The 14,893-nt window shown below is 40.8% G+C and overlaps 1 protein-coding gene across 1 annotated transcript in view; it reads right to left on the bottom strand.

The window, feature by feature from the left end:
* Positions 1 to 476: 476 nt before the first annotated feature.
* The window catches only part of ASH1L (ash1 (absent, small, or homeotic)-like (Drosophila)), a 313,081-nt gene continuing 298,664 nt past the window's right edge, over positions 477 to 14,893 (bottom strand). Inside the window, 11 exon segments of the mRNA XM_006895786.1 lie at positions 477 to 568; positions 1,193 to 1,494; positions 2,618 to 2,658; positions 3,584 to 3,750; positions 5,118 to 5,290; positions 5,399 to 5,537; positions 6,394 to 6,484; positions 7,593 to 7,679; positions 10,331 to 10,579; positions 12,130 to 12,262; positions 12,380 to 12,434. Coding sequence (XP_006895848.1) covers positions 477 to 568; positions 1,193 to 1,494; positions 2,618 to 2,658; positions 3,584 to 3,750; positions 5,118 to 5,290; positions 5,399 to 5,537; positions 6,394 to 6,484; positions 7,593 to 7,679; positions 10,331 to 10,579; positions 12,130 to 12,262; positions 12,380 to 12,434 — 1,529 coding nt within the window.

Below are 14,893 nucleotides of genomic sequence, written 5' to 3'. Positions count from 1 at the left end.
GTCTCTGGGGAAGCTCTTGGAGCCTACAGAGAACATGGGGGTGTGCGTGGGATGGGGATCCTGGTCCCATCCCTTTGGATTCTGAGTAACACCTGGGTGTGGGAAGCAGCTTCTTAGCAGTGCCTGTGGGGTCAGACAACACAGAAAACTCCAGCTGGGAAGAAGGGCAAGTGTTGCAAAGTACCAATAGGCTCTAGTCACTCCCAGTGCGCCCCTCACTCCTCCCCACACTATTAACCTCAGGGTGAAGCAATGGAGAGAGGCAAGTCAAGTCTACAGAACTGTCCTGGACAGATCTCCTTCCTCTTCCTCTCCACCAGCTCTAAGGTTTATTAAGTACCTAATGTTAACAGCCTGGCCCCATTCCCCTTGACTGGACGGACCCTTCCCACCGTCTACACCCAGAGAGCAGGAGGCAGGACTGACTAGCTCCACTGGATGGATCCTGGATGCCTGAGGTTCTAGTTCTTTAAGGTTCACTTCCGGAAGCTGCTCTCTGGGATAAACAAAGTACGCCTTCGCAGTTTCCGGCCAGATCCTTCCTCCAGCAAGTAGGTCACATCGATGGCTGAAAATAGAACCAAGGGGAGACTCATTAATGTCACACTTTCCTACTCCCTACTTCTGAACCTGAGCTCTAAGGGGGTCATGCCAAGTTCAATCCAATTCCTTCCTGACATAAAGCAACCTTGAGCCTTCCTCCTATCCCCAATGAAGGAGGTTCCCAGGGAGAAGGTCCTCCCACCTGCCAAAGTCTCTTTCATAACATGACAGACGTAAAATGTCCTCCTGAGGCTCCCTGGAAATGCCTCTACTGCTAGTCTTCCTTTAACTGCTTCAGGTACGTAATTTATTCACTTAGGCTTATCCTCTAGAATTATTTTTGCTGTGGTGGTTGTTTTACTGTTAAAATATTTCATGTATAAAAGCATGAGACATATAACAAGCCAGCCACCCATTCACTCTTAGACTTACACAAATGCCTATCTTTGGAATGAAAAACAACAACAAACTCTCCCTCCCCTGCAAAAAAACCTACAACAAAACATTGCTGAATATGTAAAGGGGGGGGGGAGAGGCCTATGGAAGAAGTGTAACATTTTCATCTTGTGCTAATTACAAATTACGCCTACTCATGCGATTTTCATTTATTTCCCATTTATACTAGCCTAGTTGTGGGCCTGTTCCTTACCATTCTTCCCAGGGATTTTCTCAAGGAGATTGAGCAAGATCTGGTTGAGTCGCTCCCGCTGGTTATGCCGTCGTTCCTCAGGGGTGCAGGCTGGCTGAGATTCGGGACTACTTTCCTCTTGTTTCTTTTCTCCCTCATTGACTTCAGCAATGCCCCCCTCGGGTTCTGGCTCCTCTAAGCTGGGCATCTCGTTGGCTGCTTGCTCCTGACTGGCCAGGACCTCCTCAATCAAGGGCAGAGCGTCGTCTTCCTGGCCCAGGTCTTTCAGAGGTGGCTTTGAACGCTCAGACTTCCAGGATGATCTGTTAGAAGGGGAGGTGAATTTAGAGCAAGGCTAAGAAGGGCATTTGGGGATGGAAGAGGAGTGAAGGGTAGAGGCCTTAGGATGACACTGGGATCTTAAAAAGTAGCTCTTAGAGCCGAGATGCAAGAGGGAGGAACTTGGCACTGGTCATCAATCCATTATTTCATTATTATTATTTGAACAAATCACTATCTTTCCTGGAAATTTAATTTCTTATTTGTAAAATCAATCTTTTTTCTTTCTCTCAGAATCTGAAGCAGCCATGATAATACAAGTCCATAAAACATAATAAAATTGGTAAAATTGCTTAGCTGTTTCTTATTGACTGCTATATGAGTACAGAGAAATACGGCCAGATCTGTGATATTACAGGCCAACCATGACATCAGGTAAAGAATTAATGCCTAGATCTGTGATATTAGAGGCCAACCATGACGCCAGGTAGAGAAATACGGCTCAGATCTGTGATACTGCATGACTTTAGGTGGTGGTGAGTTGGCTCTAACTCAGAGTGCCCCTACATACAATGGAATACTCCTCGACCTGATCCTGTACCATCCTCCAATCTCTGCTGTGATTAAGTCGACTGTCTGAGTCACATGTAACAAGTAAGTGGGTGTTTTCTTTTCCTGAATCCTTTTCACATCTAGCATTTGTTTTCTTGTGGTAAGACATTTTCATAGTTAAAGAGTTATTTCCCTACTTGACAGAGGACAAAACTGAAGAAGAGCCTTCTGTGATTGCTCCAAGAGTACCCTACTCATAAGGCAAGAAAAAAACTAAAGCTGTGAACTCAAACCAAACTGCTCTTTGCTCAGTTAAAGTGGTGTACTTTTGTTCTGTGACAGAGGCCCCAAGAGTCTCTAGGAATACTGGGGCAATCTTGAGGGATCTAAAGAGAGACTTTTCTGAGTCTCTGGAATGAACTCTGTTCCAAATCGATCTCTACTCTTCGGACAGCTCCTCTAAATCCACCCTAGCTAAGGCTTAAAGTTGATTTCCACTGTATTAGTGTTGGCACTGTAGTTAGCTTAGGTTTCAGGAAATCCCCAGTACTAGGGTAGGTGGTGGTTAGGGTCTGGCCAAACCCTTAGGGTCCTCACATCCCCTGTGGGACTCACCGTCCTCCATTCCTCTTGTAGTTGTCTGGGACATAATGAGGCTGCAGAGAAGAAAAGAGAGAGGTGAGCATGCAGCTGGTAAAGCTGGGTCAGATGATCTGGGCCCAAGTCGTCATAAAGGAGCTGGGGAGGTAGGAAGGGAAGAGGTATGGAGGAAAAAAGCAGAAAAACATAAGGCCAAAGGCCTTGCAAACTGAGGGATTAGGTTTTAAGGACAGGGATTCAGTCTTTCAATCAGTCTATGTCACAGCTGGCTTTCAGCATTTTTTAATTCTAGAATGACAGAAGAAAGGATAAACTCATAATCTTTTCTGATTTACACTACTTCTTAAATAGTTAAGACAAGGGTTTCAAAGCCAACCTATGACTACTCCATTGCTGATTTAACAAGGTCAGCAAAAACCAGAAGAGAGGAAGGAAACGGATAGTGAGAAGGGAAAAGACATAATACTGTTTGGAGAAAGTAAGATAGGAAACATAGCAAACATTAAGGTTTACTTTTTGCTTAGGCTATTTCTAAGAATTCCAGGATGCTGGGTACCCATTTTGATAGGCCCAGGGAAAGCACACTCCAGGATGAGGAGCTCCTCATAGGACTTCATCAGGACAAACAGGTGACCCAATCTTTATGACGTGAAAAATGGTACAGGATAATCAGTGGAGTACTCAACGATTTGAAAGAAACAGTGTACAGAAAAGAAGGGTGGAAAATATCAAAATCTTAGAGGTTATTTTCCAGACAATGGAATAATCTGCTTATGAGAACTTCCTCTATCGTTCAAATTTTATTCATGATTATATCTTAAATGTTTAATCCAGTACCACATCTAGCAAAAAGCTTTATTAACAATGTAAATGATCTTATCATATACAATAAAAGTTAACAACTCATGGACAAAAAAACCAAAAATGTTTAATCCAGGACAGATTATCTCCACACACTGCTTCGTTAAGAGGGATACTTACTGAGAAATCCCTTTTGGGAGTGAGCTTCTTGGGGAAGTGATCAAAGGCGTAGGGTTTGGTACAGACAGGGTAACGGTTCCGGTGGATCTTGTAAAACAGGTGTGCTGACTTGTCTAGCCGATAGTCACAGATGTACACATCTTGCTCTTTCACACCTTTAGGTCGCCCTAAGTGGACATACACTGTTGCAGAACCCTCTTATGTCCCCTTGCCTCACCCCAAGTTGCCCAGAGACCACCCACACCATCAGGACAGGAGCTAGAACAGCAGTAGCACATCAGTTTTCATTTTGTTCTATTTCAAGTGACCTAGCTTCTTTCCCCCTCCTTGCTTCTTGTTTTGTCCCACAGTTTGTTGTTTAAAGGGCCAAATTATTCAATGGTGATAGTGGTTTTATTTTATAACCTAATCTATTATTTGGCTGAAAGAGGACCTCTAAGAATAGCTTCAAATCTAAGTTCAGAGTTTATTTTTGAGTCACAGTCTTTATGGTCCAGTAGGTCTGACAATTTTTGGGCATTTAAATTTTGTTTTACATTTCTCTCCTTTTCTAGCTAGGGCCTGCCACTGTATGTCTATTCAGAATGTCGGGTGGTAGTAGCTGGGGACCAGCTAGCTCTAGTCTCAGGGTATGGTTGTACTGGTTCTGTGGATTAGATTCTTTGAGTCTTTGATTTCCTTTATTCTTTTATGGACCATATGAGTAGATAGTAATAATAGTATCTTAGATAACTGCTTACAAACTGTTAAAAGCCCAGATGCTACTCCCTAAACTAGGATGTAGAACATGATTTTTATGAACTCTGCTATTCTAATTGACTAAGCTGTTCCTCAAGACTATGGTCCCATGTCTTTTAATCTAGTAAACCAATTGCCTGAATTGTTTTACTATGTCTAGGAAGTTTCAATAATTATTGTCTCCTATGCACGGCTATATATGCAGCCACACAAATGCATGTGTACATCCTAATGCCTTCACATGAACAAGCATTTATCTGTGTATACCTTCTTATATACATATTTGCCTATATAACCACACACATTTTTTGATGGTTGTTATTGCTGCTGCAAAACTGTACATCACAGTATTTTCTGAAATTGTCCTTTTTTCTTGTTTATTTCTTAGTGTCTTTATTTATTCACCTTGGTCAAGGTGTGCTGAATTCATCTACATATAATATTGCCATTCCCATCATAAAAAATAACAAGTATCCACTTTCTACCTCCATTTCCCTCTATGCCTAATGACTTTCAAACTCCATACTAATTCCCATTTTCAGTGGGAAAATGGATACATACTTAAGTTATGAACTCCAAAAGCACATACGTAAATGTTGGTGGAACTAGAATTTGATATTAGATTTCTGACTCCATAGCTGCCAACCATGAAGCTTGTAAAACTATTTTGCTCTTATTTGCTATTATTTTTAAGGTACAGGGTTGATGAAGGAACGTATCTCTCTATAAATCTTAATAGTGTGATAGATAAACAGTAGTTATGAAAGTAATTTCTCAGTTATCCCAGATCACTTACCTTTACAGTATGTATAAAGATCCAATACACAGCAAGTCCCCACTACAGCCTCCAGGGGAATGATCTCATACAGGGGCACACGGAAGAGTTCGTTGTGATAGAACCGACGGGAAGGAGAGTGGTGAGTTTCATGGGGACGGAAATAATGATGACCAAAGGCAAAGCGTTCTTCTCTGTTTGAAAAAAAAAAGGCAGCAGAGGTTGAGTTGGTACAGCAAAAAATCTGGTGAATACTCAGCTGCTGCTAGGGCCTAGGTAGAAGACAGAACCTCAACACATACTTTTCATTCTTCCAAAGCTTCTCGATTCGGAAGATGTCAAGTTTATCTCGGTTAATGTGAGATAACAGTCGGTAGGACTGACGAACTGGGTGACCATCAGGGGTGCGCCGACTATCTCTCATCAGATACACACAGTCACCTAGCACAACACAGAACACAGGAAAGAGTTAAAATGATTTTTGCATAATTTTCTGCAACCAAAGGTTCACATGGAAGACAATATAATATAAATGCAGAGAGCTAAAGCTAGCAGTCTAATGGTTAAGACAGCCAATTCTAGACTGCGAGAATGACACAGGATGATCTCTCATCTCTTGGGCCTCCTATATGCTCTCCTGTGCAACTTACTACCTCTAAAAACCCACTGGCAGTCAGCTATATGTCTGTTCTGACTTGATGGCACACAACAAGTCTTAAAATTAACTTTTTAACATTCTAGTCTCTCCAAATTAGTTTTTATCCCCCAAAATGAGTTTTATTTAGTGGAAGAATAACACAGATTACACAATAGGAAAACTTCTATCTAAAGGAACTATAGTGGTGTAATGGGTAAGGTTTATGCTGCCAACCCAAAGGCAAGCCAGCTTGAATCAACCACTGCTCCAAAGTAGAAAGACGGGCCATCTCCTCCCAGGTGACTTACAGCCTCTGAAAACTGACTGGAGGGTCAGCTATGATTTTGTTCTGACTTAATGGCACATAACAACAGTAACATCATATCCTATGGAGCTCTGGTGGCCTAGGGGATAAGAAGTTGTGCTGCCCATCCAAAGGCAGGCGGTATGGATCCACCAGTGGCTTTGAGGAAGAAAGATGGGGGATCTCCTCCTGTGAAGTTTACAGCCTCTGAAAACCTGCTAGAGGTTCAGCTATGAGGTGGTTTTCTTTATATAATATTGGTCATATGGACACAAGTGTATTATGCAGACAGCAAATACCTCCGACTACTCAGAAAGGTCAGCTTGGACAAGAAGGGTCAGCTCCTGTGCACGCACCTTGACGAAGTAGCAAGTCATCTCGCAGCAAACAGATGAAGTAGACACAGCCAGGCTGGGCATAGTGGGGCCGAGGAATCATGGGTACTTCCTGATAAGAGCAGAAAGCCAATGGATAAGGGCTGGAACTGTACATCCAGCCTATTGTGCTCTATTCAAGAGAGGAAAAGAACTAAAGCCTAGAATTCCCAATCAATTAAGATGTTTTCTTTAGTCATTTACATGTATCACAGATACAAAAAAAAAAAAGCAGCTACAGTTGTTAGACCTGAAAAAAAAGCAAAGATAGGGGACAAACTGGAGAGATGCTAATCAAATGGTTACTCTGGGCCTTCTAGAAAGCATATGAAAATGTGTGAAGGGTAACTCTGATTGTTGCAATGATCAGCGGATACTACTGATCATTCAAAGGCCAGGGAAGTCAAACATACACTGCATTTGTCACAATAAAGAACCAGTCATCAAAATCACAACAGCCCACTGTCAAGAACTATGGTCTAAGCCTCTCATTTTATGGAAGTAACTTGGTCAAGATCCACAAGGAAGTCAAGAACTTAGTATCTTGAACAAGTCATTCACCAGCTCTCAGATTTCTGTCAAGGAGTCCCAAGACGAACTGTGGTTAATTCTGAATTTAGTGCACTTTTCACTGTTAACCACCACATAATATGAGTGATACTTAGAGTGCTCCAGTTTTGGATTTTACAAGCAACTTCATTTTCCTTTTTCAAAATATTTTCTCGTGATTTAGGTGAAAGTTTACAGAGCAATTTAGTTTCCTGTCCAACAATTACCACATATTTTGTTTTGTGACACTGGATGCAATCCAGTCCCCTTCCTACTCTCTTCCTGAACTACCCCGCTCTACTTCTCTTCCCTTTTCTTCCTTTTCTGCTTTCTTTTTGGGCAAATGTTGGCCTTTGGATGTTAAGATGTTCTTTTATAAATGATTAATAGTATTTATAAAAATCTTTTTTTTATACAGTATCTTTCCTTCTAAAGACTTTGATGTACTTTACTTTCCCTTGGACCACACTCCTAAACAAGGGCAACATTAACTATCTCAATGCAAAGTTTGAGAAACTTAAAAAAAACAGAGATGATAACTAAACAAACGAAGTTCTACAACAGCATGGCAGATCAGACATCATATGCTCGATCTCCTATTTAAAGAACAAAGTCTTGTCAGGAAAGCTCACCCTATCCACAGGCCGTGGGTCACACTGCTCACAGAGGTAATGCTCTACGTCTGAATTCAACCCCATACAGTCACAGTGCTGCCACACCTGCAGAATAAAGAGGAAGTCAGGGGGGATTTACAGTTACTGACAAAAAGTCCTAAGAATTAAGAATAAAAAATACAGAAATTAAAAAAAAAAATTCAAAATAGGATAAAGAGAAGGAAAAAAACACCAGGAACTAATAGAGAAGTGAGTAAATGACAACTTAAAGAATAAAAGGAGGGGAAAGGATAAAAGGAGGGGAAGAAGGGGAAGGAAGATGATCTGAAAATGTTTTGCCTGGATGCATGAATATATAGTTTTATAATATATAGATTTGAACATACAAAATGGGAAAAAGAGACAGAATAAGATGACCAATGAATAAAGTACCAAATTACTACATATTAATGAATATCCTTGATACTAGCAATCAGGAGATGTATAGCTTTAAGAAAGTCTCCAAAGTTCTGAGGAGCAATGATGACAATTTAAAGACTAAGGGGCATCTGATTAAAGCCATACTGTTGTGTGGGTGAGTTGAAGCTGACTTACAGCTGACCCTCCAGCAAGCCTTCTGACGCAGTACATCACATGGAAGAATTTTTCTCCCTCAGAGTAGCTAGTGGGTTTGAACTGTGCGCCTTTGGGACAGCAGCACAGCTTCTTACCACTAGGTCACCAGAATGTCCTGATTCAAGCTGTAGTCTTTCCAATTACCTGCTATGCATATGAGAGCTGGACACTGAAAAGGACGACAGAGGGATAATTGATGTCTTTGTGTTGTGGTGTTGGAATAGAGTGCTGACTATCCCATGGACTGCCAAAAGAACAAACAGAACTATCATGGAGAAAGTGCAGCCAGAGTGATCCTTGAAGAGGCAAGGATGGTGAAGCTTCATCTCACAAACCTTGGGCATATTGCTAGGAGAGGCTGCTTACTCCTTGGAGAGGGACATCATGTTTGGAAATGTGGAGGGTCAGTGAAGTAGAGGAAGACCCTCAAAAAGATGGACTGACAGAGCGACTGGAGCCACGGGTTCGGGTGTATTGGGAATGGTGAGGAAGACGCATGATAGGAAAAGGTTCAGATCTGTTGCTCATGGGGTTGCTGAGTCGTACTCCACTTGACAGTACATAACAATAATAAGTAATTGTTATTTTACTTGAATCCACTATCAACACCCACAGAAGCAGTAGTCAAGAAATCAAAGAATGTATTACATTGGGCAAATCTGTTGCAAGGACCTCTTTAAAGTGCTGATGAGCAAGATGACACTTTTAAAGACAAAGGTATGCATGGCCTAAGCCTGGGTATTTTCAGTTGCTTCATTGTTGTTGTTTTTGTTGTTATGTGCCGTTGAGTCGCTTGCGACTCATAGCGACCCTATGTACAACAGACCCAAACTCTGCTCTGTCCTGTGCCAATCGCACTGTCTCTGACACTCCCATCCCGATTATCCCAGTCACTGAATCAATCCACCTCATAGAGGGCCTTCCTCTCCTGCCCCGTCCCTCCAACCTCCCAAGCATGATGTTCCTCTCTAAGGACTGGTCTCTCCTCACAACATGTCCAAAATATGTTAGATGGAGCCTCAGAATCCTTGGCTCCAAGGAGCCACCCGGTTTAACCCTTTCCAGGACAAATCTGTTTGTTTTCCTAGCAGTCCATGGTATTCTCAATACTCTTCTCCAGCACCACAGCTCAAAGGCATCAATTCTCCTTCTATCCTCCCTGGTCATTGTCCAACTCTCTGATGCATAACAAATGACTGCGAAGACCATGGCCTGTATCAGACGCACCTTAGTCTCCAGAGAGACACCACTGCTCTTCAGCACTTTGGATAGGTCCCTCACAGCAGACTTTCCCATGGCAATGCGCCTTTTAATTTCCTGGCTGCTGGTGCCAAGACTGTTGACTATGGAGCCAAGCAAACTAAAGCTGTGTACAATTCATAAGCATGTAAAAATGAGACAATGAGTAAGACTGAAGAATGGATGCCTTTCAGTTGTGGTCCTGGTAAAGAATATTCCATGGACTGCTAAAAGAACCAACCAACCTGTCTTGGAGGAAGTGAAACTATAAAGTTCCTTCAAAGCAAGGCAGGCAGGACTTTAAATTACACATAACACATTTACATTAATAGTTGCCTTCAAGTAACTATGTCAAGCAACATGGTGGAGGGTCTTCCTCTCACCATCCCTCCATCTTGCCAATCATGTTGTCCCATCCCAAGGATTATCCTCTCTTAGCAACATGTCCAAAGTATGTGAGCGAGGCTTTATCATCTTTGCCTCCAACGAGCATCTGGCTGTACATTTTCTTCTTTTGGCAGTCCATGGGATATTCAGTACTCTTCTCCAGTACCACAACTCAAATGTATCAATTCTTTGGACATCCTTATTCATATTCAGCTCTCAAACAATGTTATACATAATGTATAAATTCCAGTGTTTTTTCAAGGTAAAACACTATCTCAAATACTATTATTTTAATTGAGGCAGATGGCATGTGAAACGTGTATGTAAGATCTGGGAGGCAAAAAAAAAAATAAATAAAAAGGGGAAAGACAGGAAGATTGTGAGCACTGATGGATAATAGGCTGGGCTGTATGCATTAAAAGCCTGTGAAGCCAATCCAATAGAGGGAGACGCCTATTTGTTAATCAGGACACCACACACATCAGGACTACACTTCTTCACTTACTGACCCTTACCATGCACTTGTCACACTGGATCATGAGGCCTTCATCCTTGTAGAGACCACAGATACAGCGGATAACATCATCATCCTTCTCATGCCCACTCTCCTTTTCAGAGACTGAGGTCTCACTGCTATCTGCTTCACTTGCTGTCTCTCCCACAATCTCATCAATTTGGGCTGATGCTTCATGCCGGGCATTGTAATAGGCTTTTCGTAGGCGGCAAACATCTCTCCCAATTGGGGATTTACGTCCATAGTATTTCTGAAAAGAGCAAAGATAAAAATCATATTAGGTCTTCTCAATTTTACTTAAAAAAACAACAAAAACCCCCAAAACCAACAACAACCAAAAAAACCCCAGAACAAAACCTAAAAAAGGTAGCTTGGTTTTCTGTACCTGGTTAACACATTTTTCAAAAGAATCACAGTATCAGGCAGTCAGTAACAGTTTATGAGAGCAACAATAATGAACTGAAGTTAGAAACTGAGTGGCAATTTTTCCAACTATTCTACTGCCTTCTGCTTTTGAAATCAGTTTCCATCATGTGTTGTTAATACCACAGGCATAATTAATGTGTAAAATGTTCTACGTCCTGTAGATATTAGAGGCAGAACCAAAGATTCTGAACGTACAAGTGCATCTTGCTTTATTTTATTGCACTGTAGACAGTGGTTGGATTTACTTTTTACAATTTGTGTTTTGGCCATTTTTCCAAAAACGTGTGTTCACTGTGTCTCTCTGTCATGTTAGGATAATTCTCACAATATTTTGGGTTTTTTTCATAATGCTAATACACACTCAGTAAAATGGCTTTACAGAGTGACAATGGGCCTGATCATGATGGAACTGTGACAATGGCGCAGGATAAGGCAAAGCTCAGGCCTGTTCTGTACAGGTTCACTAGGGAGGATAGTAACTTGCTAGCACTAACCACCACCACTCTTAAAAGATTACAGGAGAGTATAAATGTAGCACTTATATACACTGGGAAAAATTTGGTGTAGCTCATTTTCTCAGGATACTTGTTTGAAACAGAACCAGCACTATCTCTGACATATGCCTCTGTTAGGATTATTAAACAGATGCAATGTTTTAACTCAACTCTAATTCTTTTTTTTTCAACTCTAATTCTTATTTCATTTGCTTTTTTCTCTCTCACATATCTTTGGATTTCATCCGGTTCTGTTGTCTAAATACTTCTTCAAAGAATTTAAAAGAACTGAAAAAAATAACCTCTCTTATATACACCATCTTTTCCTTTAAACTCGTTAAAAGCCACGTTGTCAGTGTTTCATTTACTCTGCAACCTATTAGCATGATACTTTTCAATTCCATCTTCAATATTTGTTTAGAATTATTTGTACATAGTTCTGTGAGTTTCATGTAAATTACTGTCTTGAGGGCAGAAATGACATAAATACTGCAAATTTAGTAATATGTCTGTATAAGAAAATTTTTATGAAAACTGTTGTTTGGGGTATAATTTACTCTTCCATTCTAGTCATATAATTGTCTGGAGTATATAGTATTCTACTGTATTTGATGGAGCTCTGGTGACTGAGTGGTAGGAGCTGCACTGCTAACACAAAGGCATGTCACTCAAATCCACCAGCTGCTCCCAAGCAATGTACTGCATCTGAAAATCTGCTGCAGAGTCAGTTGTTTCCAAATCCGTAGTATATAATAACAACAACAAAAGTATTTAATACACTGTGGCACATGTCATGAATATTCAATAAAATTTGTTCATGAAGTTCTAGAATATTCAGGACAAACGTTTCATATCTGTGTTTGAAGTTAGTGAAAAATACCTCAGCATTCCTAAAGACCTTGAGCATGTCAGCATCAAAAGCTTCCACTGTTTTATAATAGCCAATGAGGATCTGCTTCTCAATGGTGATAAGATCCAGGGGATCAGAGATCTTCTCATAATAATCAGCATTCCTTAAAAAAAAAAAAGGAAAAAAAAAGTCAGCATTCCTGGAACATAAGGTCAATGTGTCAATCTACATTCCCAGCATTTTCCTAAAACTCAGATCATTCCCACAAATGTGAACCTACTTTTTCTTTGGGGGGAGATTCAAAAGTGGAGCCGCTAGTGATTGTCGGGAAGAATCTGAAAAAGAATGCACGGTCTATTAGAAGGATTGTAAGATAAGACAAATGCAACCATTAGCTTTCAATCTCAACCAAAAAAGTAGAATCCCTGCCTCTGAAAACCTGCCGGAGGGTCAGCTATGGGTCGCTTATAACTCTATGGTACACAACAACAACATTATATATGCTTTAAATGTAGCTCAAAGTTAGGTGGGTAATGACAAGAACTTCTCCATAAGCATGAGACAAATTTATTGGGGTAGCTGGGCTCCCAGTCAATCAAACTTGTAGTAAAATAACAACTAAAAAAAGATTTTGTTCATTTTAATGATTCCTAACTAATGTTATTCTGTTGGCATATATTCAGATAAATTCCAGATAATAAATAATTTAGTACTGTAATAGTCTTTTATATTTCTTTTCAAGTAACAGTTATTTTCTATTATAAAAACAGAATGTGTGCTGTGGGCTTCATTTCATTTGCTACAATACTGTGCCATTAAGTCAATTACAACTCACAGCAAGTAACCCTAAGAACAACAGATCTGAACCTTGCCCTATCCTGTGCCATCTTCAAAATCTCTGCATTCACAAGCCTATTTTCACAGCCACTATGTCATGTGCTACTTTCTAAATTATTTCAGTGTTGATCAATTCTTTGGTACAAATGAGTCTGTGTATTCTTTCCATCTTCTTCCAGCATTATTTAGTATTTCACTTACAGAATCTCTCAATATTGCAACTCGAGGCTTGCATTTTTTTCTTTAGTTCTTTCAGTTTAAGTAATGCTGACCATGTTTATTGGTCTTCAAACTCCAAGTCTTTGCATACTTTATGTTTTTAAGTTGTCTTCTGAAACTGAAATGTGCAAAGAGCTGGAGTCGGAAAATCAAAAGGTACGAACTTGTTCAGCATTTCTTAAGCTCAAGGAACTGAAGAACAAATTCAAACCTAGAGTTGGTATAATCAAGGATGCTTTAGGCAGAGTATTAAACGATCCAGGAAGTATTAAAAGAACATGGAAAGAATATATTGAGTCACTGTATCGAAAGGAATTGTCAGACACAGAAGAATTTAATGAAATAACATATGAGCAAGAGCCTATGGTGATGAAGGAAGAAGTTCAAGCTGCTTTGAAGGAAATAGCAAAAAATAAGGGCCCAGGAATAGATGGTATATCAGTTGACGTATTTCAGTTAACAGATGCTGTCCTGGATGTGCTCACTAAGTTGTGCCAAGAAGATCTGGAGAACACCACTTGGCCAACTGACTGTAAGAGATCTATATTTTTTTCCTATTCCAAAGAAGGGTGACCCAATAGAGTGCGGAAACTATATAACAACATTATTGACTTCACATGCAAGAAGATTCTACTGACGACTATCCAAAAACGATTGCAATAGCACATCAGCAGAGAACTGCCAGAACTCCTGGCTGGGTTTAGAAGGTGTCATGGTACTAGGGATATTGGAGCTAATGTTAGATGGATCTTAGCTGAAAGCAGGCAATACCAGAAGAATGTATATCTGTGTTTCATTGATTATGCAAGGGCGTTTTACTGTATAGATCATAACAAACTATGGCTGACTCTGAGAACAATGCGAATCCCAGAACACTTGATCGTGCTAATGTGAAACCTGTATGTGGATCAAGAGGCAGTCGTCAGAACAGAGCAGGGAAACACTGCATGCTTCAAAATTGGGAAAGGTGTACGCCAGGGATGTGTCCTATCTCCATACCTTTTCAACCTGTATGCAGAACAGATGATCTGAGAGGCTGGGCTCTATGAGGAGAAGTGTGGTGTCAGGAACGGTGGAAGATCTATTAACAATCTGTGTTATGCAGATGACACAAGCCTGCTCGGTGAAACTGAGGAGGACCTGAAATGCTTGCTGCAGAGGGTCAAGGACTACAGCCTTCAGTATGGATTGAAGCTCAATGTCAAGAAGACAAAGATTCCCACCACTGGACCAATTGGCAGCATCATGATAGATGGTGAAGATATTGAGATTATTAACAACTTTAGTCTTCTTGGCTCCATGGTCCACACTCTTGGCCCCAGTAGCCAGGAAATCAAAATAATGTATTGCGATGGGAAAGTCTGCTGTTAGGGACCTCTCCAGGGTACTGAAGAGCAATGGTGTCACTCTGGAGACTAAGGTGTGTCTGAAACAGGCCATGGTCTTTGCAATTCCTTGTTATGTATCAGAGAGTTGGACAATGACTAGGGAGAATAGAAGGAGAATTGATGCCTTTGAGCTGTGGTGCTGGAGAAAAGTATTGAATGTACCCTGGACTGCCAAGAAGACAAACAGATTCATCCTGGAGAGGGTTAAACCAGGCTGCTCCTTGGAGGCAAGGATTCTGGGTCTTCGTCTGACATACTTTGGACATGTAGTAAGGAGGCACTAGTCCTTGGAGAGAAACATCATGCTTGGGAGGGTGGAGGGCAGGCGCAGGAGGGGAAGGCCCTCTATG

The sequence above is a fragment of the Elephantulus edwardii genome, unplaced genomic scaffold (assembly GCF_000299155.1).
Source record: "Elephantulus edwardii isolate Elephantulus edwardi_28Jun2011 unplaced genomic scaffold, EleEdw1.0 scaffold00176, whole genome shotgun sequence".
NCBI lineage: Eukaryota > Metazoa > Chordata > Mammalia > Macroscelidea > Macroscelididae > Elephantulus > Elephantulus edwardii.
Note: the sequence above shows the minus strand (reverse complement) of the source record. Positions and strands in the feature narration are given on the sequence as shown.